Source organism: Notothenia coriiceps, unplaced genomic scaffold (assembly GCF_000735185.1).
Source record: "Notothenia coriiceps isolate Sejong01 unplaced genomic scaffold, NC01 NC01_scaffold00037250, whole genome shotgun sequence".
NCBI classification, from domain to species: Eukaryota; Metazoa; Chordata; class Actinopteri; order Perciformes; family Nototheniidae; genus Notothenia; species Notothenia coriiceps.
Window position 1 is genome coordinate 1,839,258 of NW_011369951.1, and position 19,123 is coordinate 1,858,380.

Consider the following 19,123-nt stretch of genomic DNA (forward strand, 5'->3'; position numbering starts at 1 on the left):
TAAGCAACATCGTCATGGGGAAATGCAAGTCTGCGTCCAAATGGTTGGAAGATAAGGAGGAAGAACAATCAATACTGTATATAGTCAATGTGAGGTAAAGTGTGTCGCCAATGTAAACGGATAAAACTCAAAGTGACGATGAGGTCTTAAAATGTATGGAAAGGGTCTTAAAAAAGGTCTTGAAAGTAATTACATTTGACTTCAGGATTCCTGCATATACCCTATAATATAAAGACTGTCCTACTAATAATCTAAAAAACTGGACAGCAAAACAATTACTGATTGCAATAAAGTGGCTTTTGGTGAAATGCCTGCCATAAATATTATCAAATTGTTGTTTGATTTAAAGGAAACTTGAATGAATTTCCCAATATCCAAGTTATAGCATTTGCACATTTTGTTTTAATGTAAAATGCGTTCAAACTTAGCCAGTTGTACGTCCTCCTAAATAGAAACCTTGTATTTGTCACTCTTCCTGCTTTTCAACCTATCCGGTAAGAGTTGACCATATGGACACAGAAGGTGCCAACTTTTGTTTATATAATGCGAAGCTAATCATATAATGGTCTCCTGCTGCAGGGTAAGGACGAGATGCTGACCAGCATCCCGTTCGCACGGCCCCAGGACGCGGGGCCATCTGTTGCCATAGTGACCAAAGTGAACCGCATCCAGGACCAGCTGGTGAAGAAGCACGATGTTGAACTGCACATGCACGTCAACCGGCTAGAGATCGCCCCGCAGATCTACGGCATGTCAGTATCTAGAGTTCAGATCGTTTGATACTTTGACCCTCAGATGGACACAAATACATTACCCTGTCTCTGTCTCTCTCTCTCTCTCTGTCTGTCTCTCTCTGTCTCTCTGTCTGTCTGTCTCTGTCTGTCTCTCTCTGTAGAGACAGAGAGAGACAGACAGAGACAGACAGACAGAGAGACAGAGAGAGACAGACAGAGAGAGAGAGAGAGACAGAGACAGGGTAATGTATTTGTGTCCATCTNAAGAAGATCGCAGGAAATGACGACAGAACATCTAAAAAAGACATCTCACACCGTGTCAGATTTTGGTTTTTTTGGGGAGGTGGAGATAAATCATATTGTTTGGTGGATGCAGTTTGAACCAGAGTAGCAGCATGGAGGTCGGATCCAAAATAAATAAATAAGTGGTCCGAAAAAAGTTAATGACAAAATACACATAACCTTCCTCAGGAAGTGTCAGTGTGTTTGTGCCGGGGACATGAGACCCCCCCCCCATGATGAGAAACTGTAAGTGGAGTCAATTCATGTTTATTTTTTTATTTGGTGGTTTGTTTTCCGGCTGTCAATCAGCTGTGCGCAGCGTCTCCACTGCAGCCTGTGCGTCTCAACCCCCCCGCAGCAACTCTATCCACCACTTAAATGAAATAAAACTAATGTTTTATTTCATTTTCATTCAAATGAGTGTAATATCAGCTGCCAAATATATGGTGTTCTTAGTTTCCATACCTCCTGTGTTTTATGAGCGACTTATCAAGTCTTAGCAAACGGCATAAAACACGATTAAACGTGATAGTATATAAAACCATGCTTGTATCTACAACCTATAGAAATACAAAACGGCGTCAGTTTAGACGTAATTCTGTCCTTCTGCATACCGCATCATTTATGAGAATACATGTCATAACATTAAGACAACATATTCGAGGTGGTTTTAAATAATGTATCCGTATATATTTATTTCTCCAAGTTATGTTTCTGTGTGCACTGAGGAGTCTAAAACAGGCGTTTGTTTAATCATTTTAAGATTAGCTTCAATCAATGTTTGCAAATGAACTCTTCATATATGATACATGAGAGGTAACATTTTATTTATGGTATTATTTCCACAAATTTCTCACAAATAAATCACAAAGATTGCTTAGAAACATCTTTTGAGCGTACGCACCGTTTATAAATGAGGCCCCTGACCATGTTTTGGGACACATTTATACATAAAAGCAGGTTATTCAAAAGTATTCCCTTAATTGTTCTTGCCACCGTATATACAAGTCTAGATTTTCATTGTTGATCTGTAGAAATCTTTGGCTTTATTGTCTCTTAAGTGAAATGTGTCTAAACTCTGCCCGTGTACCTGAAAATTCCAACTGGATGACCCCACTTTCGTTCAGAGAGCCCCCCCTCCTGTCCTGGTGGAAGAGCGTGACTCCGCCTTTCTCCAGTAAGAACTCCAGCCGTGCAAACAGGTGATCTCTCCTTGTGAACGTGTTCAGAGTGTGAGAGTCCTCCAACGGGTCGAACAGGTCTTCTGTCTCTGCTGGAGAATCATTATATGATCAGGGTCAGCGGACAGAACCACTAATGATAAAAAACACAAACACCGACTCTTCATACACAAGTCTAAGCCTAATGGAACCGGAGATACAAAGCTAGTCAAATCAACCCTGTGGTTGAACTTCCTCTAGATCTTATGGAAAGACTGAAGAAGGCGCTACATGCTGTCAGCTGGTCAGACATCCGACAGGGGGAGTCTCACCCAGAATGTCCCAGGAGGACGGACTGGGCTGGAGGTCCTCAGGCCTCTCTGGGTCCTGGGGCTCTCCATACCAGCCTCCCCAGCCTGGGAACCATGACTGCAGGTACTGGATCATTCCTGAGCTCCCACTCTTGGGGATGGATGTGGGGGGTTCACAGAGTGTGGGGTCACTGCTGGGCTCGCGCACATTCTGGAAGAGAATACAGCAGGCTGAAACTAGAACATCACCATATTTAGGGCATCTGAGAGAGACTGTTGGTTGATTGCTGTGTGTGTCCAGAGACTCATTGCTCACTTGGCTTCCACGATTAGATTTTCTTTGTAAAAACTATAAATAATACAGTTTAGGATATATTTTCCTTATTCAAAAATGTAATTGTATCTTCATAAAAGAATCAGAGAAAATACTATTCTATACTGTGTGCCTGTTATATGAAGTCAACCATTTGTTTACAACCTAACACTGTGTATTTATTTATACAAAACTATTGATTCAGAATCTTTTCACAAGAATGTTAAGGTGTGTGTAATATAGCAGCACACAGAGAGAGCCAACCCTGCCTCCCTCTGAGCACGAGCTTCTATAGTTGTCCTCTGGGAAGTTCACTGACAGAGTAACAAGAGTATAAACTAGCCAGAAGGGGATTTGTCTTACTAAAAAAAAAAAGCCCCTGAAGACCCTTAAAGGGTTTGAATTTGTTATGTTTGTTATACAGTAATAAACAAGTGTAAGAATGATCTAAACCTACCTCTGCGATTTCTTCCTGCTTTCGAAACCAGTCATGAACTATTTCTCGGAGACTCTGCAGCTCCTCTAGTGTCTGCTCCTCTTCCACTCGCTGCAGCTCGCTCTTCAGGTGAACACAAACAGTGCATAGGAACAAATTATTTGTTCCAAATGACATAATCATTTTAAAATACTTGATTGGTTGTGCATCACAGGATGTGAAAAAAAACTAAAACAAATTTGAATGTGTGCCTATTTATAGACTCCCGTCCAAAACTATTAGAACAGCAAGACTAATTCCTTTATTTGTGCTATACACTGAAAACAATAAAACAATTGGGTTTGACATCAAAAGACGAATATGAGACAAATGGTCAGTATTTCAGCTTTTCATTCCAAGTATTTACATCTAGATCTGATAAACAACTGAGAAGATAGCACCCTTTGTTTAAACCCACCCATTTTCCAAGTGAGCAAAAGTATAGGAACATGTGACTGAGGAGTGTCCTGTTACTTTGATTATTCAAACAATAAATAGCACTGCATGTCTACTCTCAGTTTGAGCTTTTGCCTGTGCAGACTTCATTTAGAGTTAAAACGGTGTAACCAACATGAAGACCAGAGAGCTGCCTATGGGAGAAAATGCTTCCGGTGCTTTGCTCAAGGGCACCACGGCAGGGCCCAGGAGGTGAACTGGGACCTCTCCAAGCACCAGGCCACACTCCATATTTAGGTCTGTTCGGGGACTTGAACCAGCGACCCTACGGCTTGGACGGATCTGCTCATGATTCCAACACACAAGCTCATCTGTGAAACATGGTGGAGGTGATGTCATGGCTTGGGCTTGCATGGCTTCTTCTGGACGGGCTCATTGATCTTCGTTGATGATGTAACACGTGATGGCAGCAGCATAATGAACTCAGCAGTCTACAGAGACATTTTGTCTGCACATTTAAAGAGAGATGCAACCAAACTGATCGGGAGATCCTTCATCATGCAGCAAGACAACGACCAAAACTCACTGCCAAAACCACCAAGGAGTTTATCAGGGAAAGAAGTGGAAGGTCTGGCCAAGTCAATCTCCAGACTACACCCTGTTGAGCATGCATTTTACCTGCTAACGAGAGACTGAAGGGAGAAACCCCCCGAAGCAAACAACAACTGAAAGAGACTCGGTGAAAGCCTGGAAGAGCATCAAAAAGAAGAATGCAAAGGTTTGGTGATGTCAAAGGGTCGCAGGCTTGATGCAGTTATGCAAGCAAAGGATTTGCAACTAAATATGAGGTTATTATTCACTTTTCACCACTCTTTTTAGTCTGTCGGTGTATCGTTAAAAACAATGCGTATCTTCTAGCAGTGGATCATCGCATCCGGCAGTGGCTCAGTCACGTATGGCTTGGGACTCGTGAGCTGGTAAGGTTGCGGTCAAGTCCCCGAACAGACTTACAGATATGCAGGTGTGGGCTGGGTACTTGGAGTGTACATTTGCCAGCCTTTGTTCTTGATAATTGTCGTCTTTTATTTTGTTATTTTGTTTATTTTTTATTATGTTTTCTCGATATCAGTTGATCTAGTCTTATGATAGTTAGCCTGTTCTTTGGTTGGGGATAGGTAAGAATGGAGAAACCACGTGGAGTGGCGCGTAGAGTTTGGAAATACACACCGAAAATCTGCATCTGCCTTCAGGACTTCCTTACAGAGCCGTCTCCAACACACACGAACGCTTGCATTTCATGATTCCTATTATGTATTTTGTGGCTCACGAGATTATCGTTTGACAGATGGATTGGGTCTGACATGGCTAGGTTATGGCCATTCCAGTTATTTTAGCGGGCCGGCAAATTGATTTGGTCGGCTTGTTTTCATGTATTTTTTCTACGGTCTTTACCACAGGATGACGTTGTTGTTTATGCTTTTATTGTTCAAAGCACCCCGTTTAAATATATTCAGTTGCTGTATCCCGGATGTGTAAGCATCCATGCAATAACAAAATAGTGTATTCAGGAACTAAATACGACGTGGATACCCGCACCTGTTAAGCAAGAGTACAGTCTTTGTAAAGCTTCTCTATAGTCTTTGATTACTAGCTTTACCATGTGGAATTGAAAGCTTGTGGGATGGGGAATTGAAACTGGTCGGTAGTTTGAAATTATGTATATTACCCTACTCAAGTCTTATTGCAAACACTTGATTTTAACCATTGGATGACCACTNATTTATCTCCACCTCCCCAAAAAAACCAAAATCTGACACGGTGTGAGATGTCTTTTTTAGATGTTCTGTCGTCATTTCCTGCGATCTTCTTCATGCAGTCAGTCAGAATGAATATTTATACGGGGCGTTTCTTTGACTATTTATAGGCAAATATGGGCGTTACGTTAAGCCCGCAAAATCTGCGCTGCATTTCGAGCTGATTGTGATTTATAAAGGGAAACCGGCGTAGGACGTGTGTGCGCAGTGTTTTATAAATCGGAATATTTGTGTGCATATTTATTTGCTTTGTCCTACGTACGCCACCTTCCCACGTGAATCCTACGCAAAGCTTTATAAATGAGGCCCCNACTGCACATGCACGTCAACCGGCTAGAGATCGCCCCGCAGATCTACGGCATGTCAGTATCTAGAGTTCAGATCGTTTGATACTTTGACCCTCAGATGGACACAAATACATTACCCTGTCTCTGTCTCTCTCTCTCTCTCTGTCTGTCTCTCTCTGTCTCTCTGTCTGTCTGTCTCTGTCTGTCTCTCTCTGTCTCTCTCTCTGTCTGTCTCTCCTGCAGCCGGTGGGTACGTCTGCTTTTCGGGCGGGAGTTCCCGCTGCAGGACCTGTTGGTGATGTGGGACGCTCTGTTTGCGGACAGCATCACCCTGGACCTGGTGGACTACATCTTTGTGGCCATGCTGCTCTACATCCGAGACGCTCGTACGCTGCGTTTATTACTGAAATAATCCAAGAACGCCATGTGTTGTCTTTGCGGCATGTGATTTCACAAGTAACACTTAACTGGAAGAATTTGATTTATTCCACCTCCTTTAATCAGATATTGCTTTGAATAGAATACTTGTAGATCTTTGCTGCCATACTTTATGGAAGATAAGGCCTAATGTCAGAAAACATCGTCTCTGCTTTAAGGAGGTTTATTGCTCTCATTTTCATAATCGTATTTTTTTTTTTCTATAACATTGACATGCTATAATGTGTCAAAAACATTATTTTAATATTACTATCGGTCTGAATATACCAGTATTTGTCCTTTGTTTAGCGCCTGTCTCTTTAAGACCCCTTTCGCAGAAAAAGCCTAGTTTGCTCTGAGAAATATGGCGCACTTCTGCAAAGTTAATCCTCATATTGTGGTTGAATATACTCAGATGGGCAGCATTTTCTCATTAACCAACATATGACATAAGAAGGGTTGCAAAAAAACTGATCTTTAAACATTAATAGGTTAGCTCTCGGTCAAAGAACGTCTTTATAATGTGTGTATTGTTTATTGTGTGTTTCAGTCATTGCTAGTAACTTCCAGACCTGCCTGGGCCTGCTGATGCACTACCCTCCTTTAGGAGACATCAACTCCCTGCTGCAGAAGGCTCTTTTCCTCCGAGATCCAAAGGTAAGCAACTAGCATAAGTAATTGCACTTTTCTTGCTGTATGTCTTTATTTTCTATCTAAGACAAACAGATATGTGGTTAAGTGCCATTCGTATAGTTTTGTTGTGTTATATTAAGATCTCTGATTAAGCCTGTCACAAGTTAATCATGCCTGTCAAGTTAAAAAGTGAGAAGTATTGAGTTCTCAAAGCAGCTGAGATACTTCTCTAAAAGGATTTGTTGTTTCTGCAGAGGTGGGGGAAGATTTGCAGAAGTGAAACACTAAACACACACACAAAACCTCAAACACCATGGAGTGTAAACCAAAAAAGTCTCAGTGTACTGTGAAAAAGTGTTCGGGTGTAACAAGGGAAGTTAAAATTAGCTGCTTTTTTAACACTGCGTCACACTTCAGTGGTTACAGATTAGTGATGAAGCACTTGTTGTAAATACTTAAAGCACAGGTGCAGGCAATGAACCAGTTAATGAGACAGGAAGTTAGATACTCTTCCTTTATACTGTGTTTAACACTTGAATAAAGATTTTTAAATCTTGTTCAAAATGTAGACACATTTACCTGTAAAATATAGTTTTTCTTACCTGTCATTTTCCCCACCTGTTTAATACATAAACACTTATCTTTAAAGGTGACCTATCATGCAAAATGCCCTTTTTAATGTCTTTTTATACATAAAGATGTGTCCCCGGTGTGTCAGGGAACTCACGCAGCGTCAGAAAATAAAACCCTCTCTCTTTTCCTCCATTCCCAAATCTCTAACAACGGGGCTACAACGGCGCTGATCCAGATTTGCGTCCGATATGACGTCATATCGGAAATGTAGACTGGCTTTACACCCATGGCTTTACACCCACGGCCCAATCAGAAACGTTGCTATCAGAAACAATGCCCGACTGTTTCGGACTTAATATGGTCGGTGTTTACATTCGCATCCGCTAACACTCAGAGCTAACCTGTACTGCACCAGAGGCATGTGTGTGAAGAAGCAGGAAATAAAAAAGGGAAACTCACCTTGAGGTCATAAACCGGCCAGAAAGAAAGCCTTTGAACTCCATACTGTTTCAGAAATAATCCTTGATAATCCATGATATGGCGTTTCATCACGGCAGTATCTGCCGGTAGAATCTCCCGCATGAGCTCAGCCCCCTCCTTTTATTTTTTTTATCAATTTTATTTTTGTTTAAGCTTTATACCCCAAATCAGCACTTTTGAAACAGGAAGTGAAATAGAGGGATATGAGGCATGGCTAGAATGGGTGATCTGTTTGGTATTTTGAGCAAAACACTTCATAGACATGTTTTTTATATATCTGAGACCTATGCTATTGCCTAAAAATAGCATGATACTGTAGGTGCACTTTAAGGAACTTGGTCTTAAAGGTGGGGTAGGTACGTTTGAGAAACTGGCTCGAGATACACTTTTTGTTATATTCCATGGAATGCTATTAACATCCTGATAGCAATGAATATCTGAAGTGCTTTGACAAAAAATCCATAAAAAAATGTCATCTGTGGAAGCCGTAGTGTAAAAAGCACGACCAATCATTTTAGCCGGCCCGGCTAAAATAACTGGATGGCCTACCTGCCTGTCAGCCTTCCATCTGTGCACAAACTTATCTCGTGCCCTCATTGGTCATGTGCGCGTTCGTGTGTGTTGGAGGAGGGGCTCTGTAAGGAAGTAGCAGATTTCTTCCGGCTGTGTATTTTCAGATTCTAGCGCACTCGAGCTGGTTTCTCCAAAATGACCTACCCCACCTTTAAGTGATTTTAAAAGGATAAAACATTAGTCATGTAATGGCCGTGAATAAGGTAACATTTCAAGCAAAGAAAAAGACCACGAGCTGCCGGATGTCCCCCCCAACACTGTGTCAACACTTTCTGGCCCCAAAGATATCTCTAGAAATAAAACGAGAACCGAGTGTTGGAGGGTTACATTGCCAATCTGAACTTGAAGACCTTCTGTTGCCTAATTAATGTAACTTCTCCCTATTGCAATGATATAATTATCATTTGTTAGACCGTTGTGACTGCAACAGATGGAAAGCGTGACTCTGTGTCGACACCTTAAGAATTTCTGTACCGGATGTAATAAATCCTGATTCCTCTTTTTTTTATTACCATATCTTACAGTCGTCAGCATTTCCTGTCATACACTTGTTTCAATGTTGCTCTAGTCACACACACCATATCAGACGCTTACATTCTTCCTTCTACCTTTTATATAAAAACTATCTGTTGATGTGAATGAATGAGAGCCCAGACATGAGTTCTCTTTTGACCTTAGCGAAAACCACAAACCATTTTCTGTTCTTCCTGCAAGTTCAATGACCCATACACTCAAACACAACAACTGTCCCGGGATGATAATCCAGGAAGTAGCTGATCCGACGTGACAGCGTTTCCCCCAGGTGAACGACCATGTCACAGCATGTCCCATCACAGTGACATCTGGGGGGGGGGGGGGGGCATCATCCATAATGACAGGCAGGTTAGGGGTTGAGATGGAAATGGGCTCGTTGCTCATCTGCAGTGACTAAGAAACGCACATGTATCTGCTTGTTTACGTAGTCATGCGTGTATATACTGTGTCAGAAATGCACATGTTTTAGGCTGACAGGTTTACTCTGCTTATCACGCACACCACGGATATTTTTAATGACTTTTTATTTTAAAAATGTTTGTATTTCCCTACTTTTACAGAACTATCCACGACCGGTTAATTACCAGTTCCAGCAGAACCTGGATTACTATAAAACAAGGGGAGCTGACCTGATGAACAAGACACGGTATAATCAACATGCACACACAAATGTTTATCGCTCCCAAGATTGAAAGTCAGTTTACCCTTTTTAAATTGTCCCATTTATCTGAAACAAATATTTGAAACCCTCATCCCCTTGTAGACTGTTTTTACAGCCAATTACAATATTGATTACTTTTCTTAACGGTGTAAAGAGCCATAACCGTAGCTTTAACCATCCATCAATGTGTTACAAACGGGTATATCTTTTTGCCAAAATGGCACACTTCTAATACTGGGTGTTTCTCGATGTTGAGGAATGCTCCTCCAGAGCCACTATTTCAAGGATGCTACGTGATCGAGTCCCGCCGAAGGACTGTTCCAATGTCCAGGATGCTTGGAATTCTACCGAGGCCAGCGTCCTTCGTGGCGGGAAATTTCAAGGCTGCACATGTGTATGCTCCGCGGTCTTAAAATCCCCACAATGCTTTGCGCACGGACCAATTTCCAAATCTTTGGCGGAAATCGCGCTCCATTTAAGGCGGGGCCTCGCATATGATGCACACCTGTTAGCCTGTTCCACAATTCTTCGTTTTCCGAGGCTTGGTAGGATTCTTGCCTCGCTTCTGAAGGACCTGACTCGGAGGGACATGTCCTACCAAGGAAGCGTCCTCAACATTGAGAAACACCCACTTTCTCTATAAGAGTTCTCATGCAGCTTTCTTTTTGTTTTTTTTGCATAATGAATAGACATATAAATCTGACAAGAAGACGAGGCCATTAATTAAAGCCTCATTAATGGCCTCTGCTCGCCATTTTGTAACTATACAACTTCACCGAAAAGCATAAAGGAGTTACATCGTTCACTGTGAGAGAAACTAATCACACAAGTTTCAAGTCTCGGAAAGTGAGGCTTTATTTATGAACACAAAATCACAACAAATCCTGTATGGAATAAATCTGAATATTAAAAGTGTGGCAGTAAGAAGTATCAACCATCTAATAAAAGTCTGAAACATGGAAACCCACTGCTAATTTCCCCTTCTCTAGGCTATTGTTTTCCTTATTAACCTTAACATACATCAATCAATCAATCTATGTTTATTTTAATTTAAATTTATTTTGTATTATATATCTTCTTCTCCCAGCTCTGGCTCCAAACCTGCGCCCCTGAACATCAACAAGGTGTCCAGCAGCCTGCTGAGCTTCGGCAGGAAGCTCATCGCTCCGGCCATATCCAGCAGCTCCAGCGGCATCTCGCCTATCAACACTGAGGTTCACTCCTCCTCCTCCTCCATGTCAACCTCCCCCGCCTTGGGGTCAGCGCCCGCCCTGCCTCACCCGCTGGCCGACCCCCCTTCAGGCCACGCCCCCCCGCAGACCCCGAGCCGCGTCCAGAACCAGCACTACCGTCTGCTCAAGTCCGAGAGCATGCCGGTGCACCTCAGCAAAGGTGAGCAGCGTGACATTTGCCTTTTGCGGTTACAATGTAACTGCATGTACGTGTATGTGTGTGTGTGTGTGTGTGTGTGTGTGTGTGTGTGTGTGTGTGTGTGTGTGTGTGTGTGTGTGTGTGTGTGTGTGTGTGTGTGTGTGTGTGTGTGTGTGTGTGTGTGTGTGTGTGTGTGTGTGTGTGTGTGTGTGTCAGCATCAGCATCAGCTTTGACTCTCCTGTCTTTTAGATGTAGTTTCAGGGGAAGTGTCTCAGGTTGCTTTTCCAGCCCAGACTCACACTGACACACAAGGTAACATGTCTGCACACAAAGTTTTCATTCACCTTTCCTGCTGCTGTATTAGCAGCTAGTCAGGACAGTGACGGCCCGTCCACACAGCAGCTTAAAAAAAATCTTCCAACGCTTCTCTGCCCATTCACTTTGAATGGGGTGACGTCACTTTGCCTCGCTTTTCGCCGAACTGCATTGTGGGGAAGCAAAGCGAAGATTTCCAGGATTTTCAGGATTCAAAAGTTGAGCAATGTTCAACTTTTGAAGCTGAGCTGGAAGCGTCAGCCAATCAAATCCCGTTTATGCAAATCTGATAGTACAAGCGCTAGCCAATCAAACCGCGTGTAAGCTGGGAGAGACATACCGCAGTTCATTTCCTCATATTCCAAACGAGAAATTACGGTAGCAAATCACCCGGTTCTTTACGACCAGACTATTTACCGGGATACAAACCGGAGGAACCAGGCATGGAGGGAGGTGGCAGAGACAGTGGGTGAAACTGGTAGGTTTTCGCCTGTTTGGGGATTTTATATCCAGTTTACTTAGTTTTAACATTGCTATTGCTTTGTATGTCGGGGGCGGGAGATTCATGTGATTGGTTGTTGCTCGCGTTGCTCGCAAAAAATCCCCAAGCTTTCAGAGCTGCTGTGTGGACGCAAGTGGACTTTAGAACATGTCATGGTACACTTTGACCAGCAGAGGGAGATCACAGCTATCCAGATTAGTGGAAATGGAAATGATAACATAAACATCCTGGAGGAATTATGGCATCTGCTCCCAGCATTGCTTTGACCATACAATATGCTGGAGTCTGTGTGTGTTACACAGTTTTTGTGAATGTTGTTGTTATAGTGTGGCATGTGTTTGCAAGTGTTTTCTTTGCCTTTTTATAAAGAAAAATTAAATGACACGTGGTTTCCTCTTCAACCATTGAGCCTTTAAATAACTTTAGATTATACTCAAATAATACATGTTTAAAAACTGATAATTTAATTATCAATTGATAAACATTGGAAATTAAGTTAAAAAAAGTTGGATTAATTTAGCATTTACATTTTCAGTTATTTATACATAATACAAAAAACACATGTAATTCATCTATTTGTTTTTGATTTTTTTTATCATATAACTTTTGGATTTTAGGTTTTATAATCATTCCAATTGTTGCACGCTGGAGGATGCATATCCTGGTCGTACCCTACACTCCTTAATGAAATGGAATGGCTTGTATAATATAAAATATCTAAATTATTTATTTAGAAATGTAAACATTAAAAGCACTGATTGTCCTAAACAGCAGCATTATGTGACAACAAATCTTAATGCAAGTTCCAAATACTTTTGTCCCACTTTTTCACAAATGGTCATAATGCTAAATTATTTTATGACACATATGGCCGAAGTCAAGAATGAACAGCCATTGTTCAAGCTGTAGAACACTGTTAAAACATTTAGGTTCTGAGATCATATCTTTGTATTTGTGATTGAAAATGATGCGCATTTGTTTTTGTGTTAATACTAATCTCCTGTCCTCCCTCGTTGTGTCCCCCCTGCAGGCCAGAGCTCCAGGACGGTCAGCTCCTCTCCCAGCATAGAGAGCCTCTCTGCTGGGCGCGCTCAGTTCACCGCCTCCCCGCCTCCCCCCCACTCCGTCGGGAGTGATGTAAGCACTTCATCTCCTCCCCTCTCCGACACAAAGAAAGACTCTTTCTTCAACATCACTCGTTCTCGCTCCCACAGCAAGAGCATGGGCAAGAAAGAGTCGGTGAGATGTTCTTCCTGCTGTCTTTCTCTTATCGTTAACGTCTTTGTTTTTCTCTGACAGACTGTCTCCATGTCTCTGTCTCCGTCATATTATTGTTCGTCTCTCTACAGATACAACCCTAATCCCTCCTCTGTGTGTGTGTGTGTGTGTGTGTGTGTGTGTGTGTGTGTGTGTGTGTGTGTGTGTGTGTGTGTGTGTGTGTGTGTGTGTGTGTGTGTGTGTGTGTGTGTGTGTGTAACAGGAGGAGGACCTGGAAGCTCAGGTGTCGTTCCTGCAGGGCCAGATCAATGACCTGGAGGCAATGAGCAAATACTGCGCCAAGATGATGAACTCTCACATCTGTGAGTACAGAAACTCGACACCAGCAACAGACGAATCTCCATGTTTATTTATAGGGTCTAAAACATAGTCGGTTCAACACACTGTCTTAAACGCTGTTAGTTATTTTATAGTTTGAAATACATCACGTGTTAGTGTCCTAAACAAGTAAATCCAACATTTAATTTGGATGTATTTAAGTTGATGAACATTTTCATGCTGACAGCAGTTCATCAACTTAAACAAAAATATTCCTTTTATGTTTTGTTATTTGACTACATTTAAAAAAAAAATGTGTCTTTATCATGGATACTTTTGCAATGTATTCGTCTGATTACATTTAGATATTAGTACCTATGGTATGAACTCTTTTTTTTCCCCCCTTGAAATGCAGCAATCCAATCGGCAACATCTATGTAACGTTTAATTTAGGATATAGTGCACTAAATTATTTTTTAGGGAAGGTTTTGAAATAAATGTTTTCCAATTTATTGTTTGTATTTTGTAGCTGGTTATATAGCTTAGTGGTGCTTATTACTACTCCACAGGTAAAATCCAGGAAGTGATTCTCCAAGAGCATCTGGAGAAGGAGGACGAGGTTCTAGTTTCACTGGCTGGACTCAAACAGGTCAGTGAGCAAACCCACAGTAATGCCTGTGATATGTTTTGGAATACATACTCTAGTCTACATGTTCATTGGTTTCTGTAACATTGGCACGTTGCTCGCATCCCATCAGATCAAAGACATCCTGAAGGGGTCGCTGCGCTTCAACCAGAGCCTGCTGGAGGCCGAGGAGAACGAGGAGATCGCCATCGCTGACGATCACTACACCTCCACCGCGGCCGCCGCTGAGACGGCTCTGAACGCCAGCAATCAACTCAGAGAGGAAGAACAAGCAAACAGCGGGCAGCGCCGGGACTCTGACCTGGACGGGAGCGTGAGCACGGAGGAGAAGGAGGAGGAGGAGGAGGAGCAGCAGCAGCAGCAGCAGCAGCAGCAGCAGCAGCAGGAGCAGCAGCAGCAGCAGGAGCAGGAGCAGGAGCAGGAGCAGGCCATCACCCCCCCTGAGCAACAGGTTAAATGACCATCAGTCCTCTTTTACACTACTGGAATAAGAGCTATGCACTGTCGGCACTTGTATCAATATAAACTACCACGCTCGGTTCAGACAGGATTAGTTTTCAGTCATTGTTTGAACCGTTCAACCTTCTGACCCAGTGTTCAGTGACTTTAAATCTGATCATTTGATGCCAAGAAATTCTACCCTCTGTGCAAAAATGATCCAATGTTTGTACCAGAATTTTTTTTCTGCTTAAGCTCTCCCATTTGGAATAAATCAAACCCAGCAATGTGCTGGTTTTTACAGCAACTGTATAATGAAAATACTAAGTCACATGTTCCCTGGAGTCTGAGGTTTGTCGCATTTGAATTCATTTAGCTTTAGGGCCAAACAAGCAGCAGATTATGGTTATACAGCCTGGGTTTGTGTACACATCTTCTACTTCCTCTTAGTGCACTAGATTAAACAGGGTACATACTGTAATAGCACTGCACAATATACCTTGTATTAACGTCATTGCAATTGCATTACATTGCCAAAGCCCACACTATTGCACTTTGAATATAGTAACAACATATTATATTACATTCTGTCTGTAGTCACTGTTTTTGTATGATAAGCGCCATGCTGTTAACTCTGGCCAATCAGACATAGCCCTCGTCTTTATTCATCATCTGATTGGTCAGAATCTAAAGTTGATTAGACCATTACTAGCATATCACTCTGTATGGTTAAAGGAGGAAAGTGTAACAAGATGAGTGCAGAGATATAAGAGGAACTAAATGTGTTTATTTATTGCAAGTAATATCATGATTTTCAACAAAGTTATCAAATATGATTTTCTTTAGACCTAGTAAATCATTACAATAGGAGGACTACATTTTTGCCAAAACAGAACAAAGACACAGACCTTGCCATCTCTCGTGTGCAGGCGGGGTCTTCCCTGGGCTCCGAGGGTAAGAACTGGGACGACTACATCCTGGTGTGTCAGGACGGAGACCTGGCAGCCGGCGAGGGAGGAGGAGGACGAGGGGGGGCTGCAGCCGAACGCACCCCTCCAATCAGGCGGGGGCGCGGCCTGGTGCGCCTGGAGCCGGAGGGGGCCGCGGGGGTCCTCCAGGACCCGCTGACGGCCGGCACCTCGGGCTCTTCCAGCCCAGACGAGGGCTCCACCCACAGCAAGGACTCTGACTTCACCATCGTCAACCCCAACGACCTGTGAACCAAAGACAAACTGACTTGGGATCAGAGGGTGGAGCTGCTATGGGCTGAAGAATTGCACATGTGGACTGTGACGCTTCCAGTCACCATTACGTTATTCTCTGTCTCTTTCTGCCACTTCCTGTCTGAGCTCATGCTGTATGCCATCTCAATTACCGAATGCCTGTCTCCTCATCATGTCCCCTCACTTCTGATATTTAACTGTAGCCCCCTGCTCTACACAGAGAGGGCGCCATTGAACTGCTTACCCTGTCACTACATGATTACTCTAAAGACTTGGATCAAACTGCAATTTGTATACAGGGCGGTCTCTCTCTTACTGTAAGAATTGCTCTGCTTCTCCTGAATGTGGACATCTGGCCATACCTCTGCTTGTTATGTCTGTTCGTCTCTGCTCTTTCAGAGGGAGCTCTCTTCTTTGAAATGAAAGAAGGATGACATCCTCCTGCCAGTTATCAGCTTCCCCCCCTGAACCAGTGCCTCTGACCGTTCTTCTTCTCTCAACCAAACAAAACCTGACTGTGATCTTACTGTTTTTGTTGGCTTCTTTTTTTGTTTTTTTTTAAGAAAGATTTTTAACCCTTAGTTTAGGTTCCTGGATGAAAACCATTAAAGTATGGAGTATGTCTTATTTTCCTTTTTTCTTTTTTCTTGATTCCAACGTGGACATTTTAATCTTTTTATCGATGGTTTTCATTTTGTTCACATTACAACTGAGTTGTTTTGGTGTCCTGTGGTAATGTGTAACGCAGCGCACACAAAGATTGTCCCTCTAGCTGCCCATTCAGCATAATTAACTCAAAACCAATAAAACGACATCGCTCTTGCTACACACTGATGTTACCGTGCCTGTTTGGGAATGCTTAAAAGTGGATGGTGCAGACTTCTCTCTTAACCTTAAAAACAGGATTTGATCAAACTAACTTTGAACACACTCCAATACGTTTCTACTCTAAGGTTTTCATCATATCACATAGTCTTCATCAGCCCATGATGTTAACCTTGTTTTCACGGAATAACAGGTTGCTATTTTTATGCCAACATGGTCAAAAATAATGCCTTTTCTAATGCTAATGTTGCTCTTCAGCACACATGGCAATGGCGCTTGAGGAAAAAGTCAATGGTTGTTGTAAATGTTATTGAAATTAGTCCTATATTTTGGAGACTTTCCCTCGAAACCATGAATGTAAACCATGTGGAGTTGCTAGAGTAAATGTATGATTCCTCCTCTGGGGAACAGACAAAATGTCATTACAATCCCTCCAAAACTTATCTAGATATATCTGTCTGGAGTGGACAAAAAGTGGACCAAAATATAATAAGTTAAATGTCTACACTTTCATGACAGCTCCAATATTGATTAATATCATGTGATATGATTGAATGCTCCAGAACAGCTACAAAATGAATGTTATGCTCAGATTGTTCGAAAAGTTGAATGAATTATTACATCATTTATGCGACTAATCATCCTCTACCCCAGTGAGCATTGAAGCTACACATGGAAGCTGGTTAGGCTTTTAGCAACTGCACATGTCAGTTTCACATATACTGTTTCCAGCTGTCATCTCTGCCTACTATGAGTGAAGGCACATCAAAGGAAAAACAGTGACAGACACATGAGCATCAGTCATTTAAAAACTAGTTTATTTCCATCTTCTGTGAAGGAAGGCAACCATGAACTGAAACCTTCTGCCAGCCTCATCTAATGCACCCATAACTGGAATGTTCTCATTCAGGAACAATAACTTATGTAAAATATTCTTTACAGCAAAAGGATTGAAATTACATAGTAAAATACTGTACAGTGTTTTGCACACAACATAAGCACTTTGAACATAACAGCATTTGCTCCCTAGAGGCAGACACCTACACGTCTGTTGATCATTATGGTAGGTAACAGTGGTTTGTTTAGCACAAGGAAAATACAAAAATATAAAATACTGAATGCGAGACAACAATATTTTGAGAGTTAAAGGGAGGATTTCATGGCAACAAAAAGGACCTCAAGGTGATTGGACGAGGACCCACACATGTTTAATGGAAATTAGATGGAGGATGTAATAAAGGGGCTGCGCTGGTCCTTGAGATTTAACGTGAACATATCTAAAACATCCACAGACTCCTGCTTACTCCCACTTTTATAATCAGTGTTTCAGTTCAACCTTACCTCATCTTGATTTGAATCCTTGCTATGAATTGCTAGCTTTGTTGAAGCACAATGACATTTGTCTTCCTCTCTCTTCAAGACACATTGCACATTTAAAACATTGATAGACATGTGTGTATTTACAGGTTTATGCAGAACAAACAACTTAACCTTGGCTTCAAATCTAACTACATTCATCTCCCCAGTGTCACTTCTCTCCCGTCTCTTCAGAAATGCCACGGATTGTTTTTCTGCGACAGGTGGGTGGACAGCGTCTGCATTTTGAAGACTTCTTTACATTCATCTGTTCTTCTCTTTTCAAAAACAGTACTTGCTATTGCTCTCACATGGCATTTGTGAACGTCTGACACTTAGACCTTGGAAAAACTTTTAACAACACGCAAAGGGTTTGTCACAGCAGCTACAATGGCAAATTGGTCACGTCCTCTTTTATTTGCTCGCTATGCCGAGGGTCCTCCAGCTCTGGTGGTGGGTTACTCATCCTGGCCTCGTCGAGTTTGGGAGCGGACTCTTTTCACTCCGATGCTCTCCTTGGTGAGGTTTCCCGTCAACGCAGCATCGTGGACCTGCTTCATGTTCTCCTGGACTTCAGCTTTGGCGTGTTTCAGCAAGTCAGCCTGACCCTGAGAAAGAAGACATGAGGAAATGGTGAGAGAATAATGAGTGGAGGGTAGTAAGGAGAGATGGGTAATGAAGAGTAGGAATGGAGGCAGGGATGCCAACTAGCTACAGGACAAAACAAGTTTTAATGATCTACCAGGGGTATTCAACTCAAATTCAACAAGGTCCAGTTAGAGAAAATTTCCCCATGCAAAGGTCCGGAACATCAAAATGTCTAAGTTGCTTTATGAATTAATGTGATATATATTGAAGTGACCTGTAGCTTTATCAACGTCTGCATGTCATCAACAACTGACTGCCAATCAATCAAATAAAGCACAATTCAAAAACAACAATATTTATTGTCAATTAACATTGAACTATACAGATGTGTAATGTTCCTTTAGGGCTGCATTTAAAAATAAAAGAGAAAATAAATAAAATAGCTTTTGAAAATATCTGTATCTTAAAAGTGCTTAATTTTAGATGAATAAAATAAAGTGTAGCAGCAGCTTAAGTTTCCCTTTTTCTTTGTTAACCGTTTCATATCATGACCTAACGGTTTCAGCCGATTAGAACAATATCAGTCTTTACACATCATACAGTGATGCAAATTAGTCGCTTTTCGGCGCCTCCCGCTTTTTTAACGCTGCTTTGGGTGACTTGTGTAATTCGTGGAGAA

The 19,123-nt window shown here is 42.0% G+C and overlaps 3 protein-coding genes across 7 annotated transcripts in view; 1 reads left to right on the forward strand and 2 right to left on the reverse strand.

Moving 5' to 3' along the window:
• Nucleotides 1-16,297, forward strand: part of tbc1d5 (TBC1 domain family, member 5) — a 32,894-nt gene extending 16,597 nt beyond the window's left edge. The window contains exons 13-22 of one of the 3 annotated variants that reach the window (XM_010795863.1): nt 580-752; nt 6,016-6,158; nt 6,740-6,846; nt 9,543-9,628; nt 10,731-11,035; nt 11,265-11,327; nt 12,863-13,071; nt 13,313-13,412; nt 13,938-14,017; nt 14,127-16,297. In XM_010795863.1, the coding sequence (XP_010794165.1) occupies nt 580-752; nt 6,016-6,158; nt 6,740-6,846; nt 9,543-9,628; nt 10,731-11,035; nt 11,265-11,327; nt 12,863-13,071; nt 13,313-13,412; nt 13,938-14,017; nt 14,127-14,474 (1,614 nt within the window). In that variant the 3' untranslated portion in view covers nt 14,475-16,297. The remainder of the gene's footprint in view (nt 1-579; nt 753-6,015; nt 6,159-6,739; nt 6,847-9,542; nt 9,629-10,730; nt 11,036-11,264; nt 11,328-12,862; nt 13,072-13,312; nt 13,413-13,937; nt 14,018-14,126) is intronic. The other 2 variants (XM_010795865.1, XM_010795864.1) reach the window with 2 other exon arrangements.
• LOC104966652 (vacuolar protein sorting-associated protein 13D-like) lies at nt 1,709-4,655 on the reverse strand. Of its 2 annotated transcripts, none has more exons than XM_010795862.1 (3): nt 3,258-4,655; nt 2,509-2,698; nt 1,709-2,286 (listed from the first exon to the last, which is right to left on the reverse strand). In XM_010795862.1, the coding sequence occupies exons 1-3, from the start codon at nt 3,417-3,419 to the stop codon at nt 2,063-2,065; spliced, it is 576 nt and encodes a 191-aa protein (XP_010794164.1). In that variant the 5' UTR covers nt 3,420-4,655; the 3' UTR covers nt 1,709-2,062. The 2 variants fall into 2 exon arrangements, with proteins under 2 accessions (XP_010794164.1, XP_010794163.1); XM_010795861.1 differs by having other exon boundaries at nt 1,709-2,289.
• Nucleotides 16,298-17,301: 1,004 nt separating the features above from the next.
• LOC104966681 (inactive phospholipase C-like protein 2) overlaps nt 17,302-19,123 on the reverse strand; it is a 46,629-nt gene continuing 44,807 nt past the window's right edge. For both annotated transcript variants that reach the window (XM_010795906.1, XM_010795907.1), the window contains exon 12: nt 17,302-18,464. In XM_010795906.1, the coding sequence (XP_010794208.1) occupies nt 18,315-18,464 (150 nt within the window). In that variant the 3' untranslated portion in view covers nt 17,302-18,314. The remainder of the gene's footprint in view (nt 18,465-19,123) is intronic.